Genomic DNA, 8,443 nt, shown 5'->3' on the forward strand with positions numbered 1-8,443 from the left:
TCTTTTTAATCAAATTTTGTCTACTGTTTTTATTTTAAGCTTATATATATATATATATATATATATATATATATATATATATATATATATATATATATATATATATATATATATATATTTTTTTTTTTTTTTTTTTTTTCTCAGCTGAAAAGGTGAGAAAATTATGATGTATGCCCGTTAACTGTCAGCCGGCGGATGACCTGGCAAAGAAATGAGGCTGAAAATGTGGACGGGGTTTGCCTGATAATGTCAAACATAGAACTGTCAGAGCAACTCGACGTTTAAATTTCATGATAGCTTGATAGTAATTCAAGAAAACATAAAATTGAATAAAATCTCCTGTAGTCTCCGCTTAGCGCCGCTCCGCGCGCCGGCTGACAAATGGGGCGTACCCAGGAAGCTATAAAAGCTTAACAATAAACCGGTTTGTCTGAACGGAACAAAGAATCTACTGAAATGTCGAACGGGAGGAACCCTTTTCTCTGATTGGCTGTTGGAGTTTCGCTGGTTTGTGTGGGACTGAAAAGTTGCTTTGTTTTCGTCTTCAGCAGGAAAACAGACGCGGATCATCTGACTGCGGGGCTGAACGGGTTAACGCGGGAGGGTGTGGTTCAACCTGCTGATGTGGAGGAACGAAAATCGAAACCGAGCTCAGATATGCAGGTCAAACCAGAAACTTTCTCACCGAGGCTCAGTTTACCAGGTTCAGTCCACAACTCCGCATAAAATCTACTGTCCGCTCGGAGATTTTAGTTTTATTCATGCAGGAATAAAACAAAACCTACAGGAAGTGAAGAGAGAGGAAGAAAGATGTCTGCAGCAAGGTAAGAGAAGCGCACAGACAAACGGAACCCAGAGAATAAAATGTCGTATCTTCACAAACAAGTAATAACTTTTTTATTTTTACACAACTCGTCCTGTACTCTGCTCTTATCGCGTATTTAAAGGCTTTAAAAATCCTTAAATACATTTTAAACTCTTCATATAGGGAAAAAAGCTCCACATGTCTGTATTAACAGTCTGATAAATTAAAGTATGAATGCTGAAGTTTTAATTTTATATTAATTTGGGAGCTCAGTTCGGTGAGATCTGGGGACCTCTAGTGGTCAGTTCCTGGAACTGAGTGCGACTAATGCAAATAAAGACAAGTTTATATTTCAGCAACAAGAAACGACATTCATAAAGCTTTAAATGGTGAAAATATGAAAATATACATGACAGCGGTAAAATAAAGGAATGTAATGAAAAGTTGGAGTAAAAGATAAGCATCTTGTTGAAACTCTAGAACAGTGTTTCCCAATCCTGGTCCTCAAAGCTCACTGACCTCCATGTTTTAGATGTTTCCCTGCTTCAACACACCCCATTCAGATGACTGCAATTCAGCAAAACCCTGTTAATCAGCCATCAATTGAAATCATGTGTGCTGAAGCAGGGGAACATCTAAAACATGCAGGTCAGTGAGCCTTGAGGACCAACGTTGGGAAACGCTGCTCTAGAAGCTTCGCATGTTTAAAGTGCCACTCATGTTTTAAACATAACCAGTTTTCAGACGGTGCTGGTAGAAAAAAGGCTTTTATAAGACGAAGAAGTGAAAAGATGGTGGTGATGTGTCGTTTACATGTAACATAATTTACTTTGACTTTATTCTTTTCACCACGTCATCAGTGATGCAGAGTTAAACTTATCCAGATAATCTTGACCAGAATAATGTCTAAGCAGCTTCGTCTGAGGATGTTTTGATTTGGTAATGGCTGCAGATAGTGGAGCTTCATCACAGCCAAAGTCACTGGAGCGATGACAGAAATCTTTAGATATTCAAAAAATGTCACTTGACAGAACCGTCTTCCAGTTTTAGATGCTTGGAGTCTTTGGATGATCTGAAGCTTTAGGAGCCTCTGTTCTTGTCTTTGTATTTTCTCTCTTTACAGCTTTGTAAAGAGAGAAATTACTAAAATAATAAATGTTGTAGTTAACACATTTTATTGCAAATTTATGTGTGGAATGAAAAATAACTAAATAATACTTTATGTCAGGGTGTCAAACTCATTTTAATTCTGATTAATGGTTTCTAGCCGTTAGAGCCAGAATGTAATGATAAAACCCATAAGAAACTGTAAAAACTGAGAACCACAGACTCATTCAGTCTTCATAAAATGAAATGATATTGAACATATTTTCACACTAATCAGTCCCTCTAGAATTACTTTTAGAGATTTTTCCCCCAGTGGTTCTAATTTAGAAATACTTGCTAGGAATTTTGCAGTATTTTCATGTATGGTCAGACGGCCGTTGTAGATGGAAAAAAAGTTCTAAATTTCTGCCCCAAAATGTTATAATCTAACAATTAAAAAAAAAAAAAACCTGGAAATTTCTCAGCTGGAAAAGTCAAGAATTTGCTAGAAAAAAACCTCAGAAAATTCCTAGCAAAAAATTTCTGAATTTCAAAAGTAAAAAATGTTTGACTCTTGAATCTCAGAAACTTCCAAGGTTTTTTAAATCATATTTTTGACTTTTAAAATGCAGAAATTTCTTTGTTTGTTACTGGAAAATATCTGAGAACTCAAAATGTTTTTGCACTGCTTTTTCTCTATCTGCTTTATGTGCCGTTGTAAAAATGTCATATTTGTTGTTTGAACCTGTTGTTAATCTCTCTGCTGTTAATTTTGACATATAACTTTAGCTTTGCTCCACAGGAAGGAGCTGGCGGAGGCTCTGAGCCGCTACGTCTCAGAAACGCTGGCCTGCATGCAGCTGGCCAGCGAATTCTGTTCCATGTTCTCCAAATGGATGCTGTGGAGGGAAACCGAGTTGGACATGATGCTGGACATCAAAGACAGAGCGGACAAGGTGAACCTGAACATCAGCCACGTCACTCAGTCGGAGCAGAAAGGGAAGGCGTTTGTGGAGTACATGAAGAACAAGGTGAGCGGTCTGACGGCGGACAGCCGGCTGGCGGAGCTGCAGGGCGAGCTGGCGGCGGTGCTGAGCGACACGCTGGACGGGCTGCAGAAGCTCGCCTGCTTCCTGGACGCGGTGGAGAAGCTGGCGGTCACTTCGCTGCACGTCTTCGCTGAGAACCAGACGCTTCACCTGCCTGGAGACGTCGGCGCCGACCTCGTCCAGGTGGTCGTCACCGCCGCGCGTCTCATCTGCCCGCTGCTCCTGGTGTTTAAGAGAGACGCCAGCGTCTTCTTCCTGCCTAAACTGCAGAACGTGGATGTGATGGCTCACCAGCTGGACCGATACATCCAGACGGCCAAGAAAATCTGTGACAAGATGGAGAAAAGGTGAACTCACCAGTTAAGGTCATGCAGTGTGTTTATGCAACTCAACCAGAATCCTCCACGCGTTTAATTCAACACTAACCGACACAAATAGCATCACTTATAAAACATTATTTCATTTTGAAATCTTATGAAAACTTCACATTTTGCACAATTTTATTTATTTATTTATTTATTTATTTATTTATTTATTTATTTATTTATTTATTTATTTATTTATCCTTTGCATCCATATGTAACATCCATATTTTTATATCCATTGAGATATACTTATTTATTATTTTATTCAATTATTTGACCTGCCTTTGAAAGTTACTATTTTTTAATTTTGTTGCGCTTTCTTTCATGCACAAAGACAAGTGTTTTGTTGTTTACCATCAAGAAATCACTTGCTGCCTTCCTGTTGGTTGTGCAGGAGGCTCCACTAATGTTTTTCAAAGATGCACAGTTATGTAATTGTGCGTCTGCTGACATGGAGGCCCTAAAACATCTCATTCTGAACTGAGCAGAATAAATTCTCACTATTTAAGAATGAGTTTGTGCAAAAAATGTAATGAACAGGTTTTGTATAGGCCATAGATCGATCCTAACTGGTTCAAGGAAGTACAATAGGCCACCTTTAGTAAATAAAAAGTCTCCTGTGTGTATTTAGATTCAGCCCCTGAACTAACAAGTGTTTGAGGTATTGTATACCTACGACTTCCTGTAAAAACGTGTCACTGTGTCTTTAACAGCTGCTTCAGTGACGTTTCCTTGCAGCTGATGGGTGAAGCTCAGGTGAACCTCGGCGTGGATTTACCTGAAAATGATGTTCAGAGGATGTTGGATCACATCAACCAGCTTCATCAAATCAGGTTTGTGATTTCATCCCTGAACAGCAACAAAAGATCCACCTGGAGCGACTTCTGGAGGAAAAACTAGAAATATTTCAGCTGATTGTCTTATATTTTTGTATTGTTGTAATTGGTGGTATTTATTAACTTTGTTTGCATTTTACATATCTGTTATCACAAAACCCATAAAATTGCAGAATAACGTCGTACAAGAATAAAGTACTAATATTATGAAAATTGTCAAAATAATAATAACAAATAAAGTTAAATATTACATAATAAGGTTATAATATTATGATTTTATTACAAAAATAAAGTAATATGACTTTCTTCTTAAAATATTTTGAAATTTCTTGTATTATTTAGATTTTATTCTCATAAAATTCGTACTTGTATGACATTATTCTGTAATTTTATTTTAAATTTTTTTCTTACTAACCTAATAATTTGTCGTAAAACTGTTTTCTTTAGTTCATTTTTAAGATTTTTTTCTCCAATGTGTGGGGCTGGAAAATGTGAAAACTTACCTGAATTCAACACAAAGCGAAACAAAGTAGAGCATCACTAATGAAGCATTATTTTATTTTTAAATGTTTTAAAGGAGACTTATTATGAAATCCTTTTTCTTACGGTAGTTTATTTCCTGAACTACCATAAAATTCTTGAAAAGTGCTTGAATTTGTGGGAAAAGCGTCCGAACCCTGAAGGACGGTGGAGGATTTTCCACTTCCTGTTCTAAATAATGAATATTTTAAGTGAAACGTCTAAATCAGGGGTGTCAAACTCATTTTGGTTTAGGGGCCGCATACAGCTTAATCTGATCTGCAGGGGGCCACACAAGTAAACTCATTGCAAGATTAAATAGAACCAATAAAAGTGGACTTGTTGTTGTTTTTTATATTAAACGAATTTCACTTTTACAAAATATATTATGAATAATCTCAGTTTTTAAGAAAGGTATCTGCAATTTCAACAATACTTTTACTCAGTTAAGCATTTATTTAAGTGCATTATGCATAAGAACTGATCTCAGTGATTGTACAATGTTGCAAAACATTTATTCACAGTTTTTGGAACTTAAAAACACTGTCCTGCATCCCAAAATACAACAGACAAAAATTAAGAAAAGATTTAAAATCAATTTTCAACATCTGGGAAGCAATTTGAACAAATTATCTGGCTTCACACATTTGAAATCTTAAGTGTCAGCTGTTTTAAACAGACATTTGATTAAATACACTTGTTGATGCATAAAATGCATACATATAGAAAAACTTGCATACATAACATGTATGTATGTTAGCATGCACGAGAAATATGAGGTTGCCAGGGCCAAAATAAAAAGCTGGTAAAGCATAGAATCCAACTTGTTTCCAGAACCTGAAGCTCAGTGCTGCCATCTGCTGTTAGTTCTGCTGCAGTGTTGCATCATATTGTGTGCTCTGAATAAAACACAGCGCCCCTCGTGGACAGTATAGGAACTGCAGATTTTCAATTAAACGAAGTATATGTTTTTTCATGAATAATGATAATGCATTTAGGCCCCGGGCCGGACTAAATCGTTCGGCGGGCCGGTTCCGGCCCGCGGGCCGTACGTTTGACACCTCTGGTCTAAATGATCCGTTCTCTCTTTGGGTCTCAGGACGGATCCAAACTTCCGAACTGTGTTCCTGTTCCAGGACGATTCGCATCACGACTTCACAGAGGAGTTCGTCAAGCGCGAGCCGCGGATGTCGGCGTTCCTGAGCGAGCTGGAGGCGAACGCCGTCCAGCTGGACAGCATGAACAAAGGAGCCAAGATCTCCAGCGTGGTGGGCAGCTCCGTGGGTGCCGTCGGCGGCGTCCTCTCCATCGTCGGCTTGGCGTTGATTCCGTTCACGGCCGGAGTGTCTCTCGCCCTGACCATGACCGGGATCGGGATGGGGGTCACCAGCGGGGTCAACAGCATCGTCACCACAGCCACCGAGGTGGGCGTCAACCGGACACACCAGAAGAAAGCCAGCGAGGTTTTCCAGAGCTTCATGGAGGACGTGACGAAGCTGCAGGAATGTCTGGAGGAGGTGATGCAACAAACCATCAACAGAGTGGAAACCAGCAACATCGAAGTGGTTCTGGGAGCTGGGAAGGTTGTTTGTAAATTGGGGACAGTCGGGAAAAGTATTGATTCAATCGTTGATTTAGCTTCTGCTGCCAAACTGTTGAAAACCGAAGAGGTTGTGGCCAGCGCCGGGAAGGTGGCGGCTCAGGAGGGGAAAGCTCTGCGGAGCCTTCCCCGCTTGGCGTCGGACATCCCAGATGTGGGTCAGGCGGCCGTTAAAGGATCGCTGGCCGCCTCCAAGTCGGCCCGAGCCGGCCTGATCGCCGTCAACGCGCTCTTCCTCGGCATGGACATCTTCTTCATCTGCAAGGACAGCATCGGCCTGGCCAGAGGCAGCGAGTCCGAGGTGTCGCAGTTCATCAGGGCCCGGTCCGCTCTGTGGAGCTCGGAGATGGAGTCCTGGAGGAAGATCCACGAATCGCTGAGCGACGGCCTGCCGACGTCCGGGAAGAAGGAAGCCGTGCTGGAAACGCCGTTTTACCCCGACGGTGGGAACGAGGAATAAACCAACGCCGTAAAACTGATACGACTCTGACATGAACATGAACATGAAACTGACATAAACATGAAACTGACATGAACATGAAGGAGTCGAACGTTTGGTGTGAAGAATCATTCAGTAAATGACACTTTTAATACAAAGTTTATCATTTTAATGCACTTTTGATGCAACTTTGACTTAAAAGTTTAATTATTTACAAAATGACACTAATGGTAAAAACCCTTTATTCTATATGACTGCATCTTATTGCTGCTGGTCATCATCACTGACATGGTGCAGGAATGTTAAATGTGCTGCTAATCCTGTGATTTATGATGAAATGTAAAGATTTTAATTCGTCTATATTATTTTAATTCTTTTCTTTTAACTTAACATTTTCTGTCCAGCAGTTTGAAATTCATTAAAGGCTGAGAAAAAAAACTAACAGATTCACTTTCACAGATTATACCGCTCTGGAAAAAATGATCTTAAAGTGATCAGTTTCTGTGATTTTACTCTTTATAGGTTTATGTTTGAGTAAAATGAACGTTGTTCTTTTATCCTATGAACAACTGACAGCATGTCTCTGAAATTCCACCTAAAAATGTTGAATTTATTTGCAGAAATGAGAAATTTTCAAAATAACAAAAAAGATGCAGTGCTTTCAGACCTCAAGTAATGCAAAGAAAACAAGTTTCTATTCATTTAGAAACAACAACACTAATGTTTTAACTCGGGAAGAGTTCAGAAAACATTTGGTGAATAACCAGCAGGTTTTCAACAGGGTTCAGCGAAATCGGCTCACTGCAGAGCTGTGCATAAAAAATGATTAGAAATTTCTGTGGGTTTATTTCAAATGCAACAGAGATGAAAAAGAAAAGAGTTGATAAAGAAAACTCTGTACAAGTCTGCTTCCACACCTGCAGAAAGAGAGAAAATACGTGATGTTTCTCCATATAAATGTTCAGTATCTGGTTTGAGGAGCTCAGACCCGAGGCAGAAATCTAGAAAATATAAGTATGGAAATCTTTCAGTGGAAAATATATAAAATACTTATTTCTAATCCTGTAAATGGTTAAATAAAACGTCAGCAGCAACATGTCTCATTATTTTTCTCAGAATTCCCACACCCTGGGTTACATTCAAACAGCTTAAACTTTGAGTTTGATGGTTATTTTATTGAGTTTATATTGTTCGATTTGAGTTTAAAGTAAAATATAAACTGTTGAACTTTCTTAGCCCTGTAGATGACGATCTGACCACAGGAAGTGAACACATCAGACTTCCTGTCTGCTGCAGGCTGTGGGAAATATTTGATCTTCAACTTTATCAGTTTGCAGCTGTTGTTTATCATGAGTGTGAAAAAGTTAAAGCTAAACACAAATTACTGTTTGGTCTGAATAAAATACCAATACACAATATTTAAGATTTCCCCAAATTAAATGAGCGATATTGTCTTTATTTCCTAAAAACATGGATTTTTGTTTCATTGAAATAGATTTTGTAGCTTATTAAAACATTTCTGAGTTATCTTACCTGAACTCCAGGTGGATTTGAGTCACAAATTTAACAATAAAATTACAAAAGGCTTGGTATTAAAATTGGACTTTAACTCAAATGACTTTATTTGACTTGATAATGCTGCCTAACATGAACTGTAAGAGGTTGTTTGTCGTTTGGTGAAAGGATCAGTCCAAAATACGAGAACAGAGAAATGTGGCTCTTTAACGAGGTGAGGCCAGTTTTT

General features: G+C 38.8%; 1 protein-coding gene across 1 annotated transcript; it reads left to right on the forward strand.

Annotated features, from left to right (window-relative positions):
- The first annotated feature begins 415 nt into the window (after window positions 1-415).
- apol (apolipoprotein L) lies at window positions 416-7,793 on the forward strand. The gene is made up of 4 exons (XM_015000156.2): window positions 416-824; window positions 2,694-3,287; window positions 4,019-4,138; window positions 5,760-7,793. Exons 1-4 carry the CDS (start codon window positions 811-813, stop codon window positions 6,718-6,720), a joined length of 1,689 nt encoding a protein of 562 aa, XP_014855642.2. The 5' UTR covers window positions 416-810; the 3' UTR covers window positions 6,721-7,793.
- The last annotated feature ends 650 nt before the right edge of the window (window positions 7,794-8,443 follow it).

The sequence above is a fragment of the Poecilia mexicana genome, unplaced genomic scaffold, assembly GCF_051168715.1.
Source record: "Poecilia mexicana isolate PSO_F unplaced genomic scaffold, ASM5116871v1 scaffold_8, whole genome shotgun sequence".
In the NCBI taxonomy this organism is placed as follows: Eukaryota; Metazoa; Chordata; class Actinopteri; order Cyprinodontiformes; family Poeciliidae; genus Poecilia; species Poecilia mexicana.

What these genes read in the sequence shown, in the direction of transcription:
- apol (XM_015000156.2), top strand. An exon ending in TGTGACAAGATGGAGAAAAG is followed by an intron (nt 3,288 to 4,018) that starts GTGAACTCACCA and finishes TGTCTTTAACAG; the next exon opens with CTGCTTCAGTGACGTTTCCT. An exon ending in AACCAGCTTCATCAAATCAG is followed by an intron (nt 4,139 to 5,759) that starts GTTTGTGATTTC and finishes TTTGGGTCTCAG; the next exon opens with GACGGATCCAAACTTCCGAA.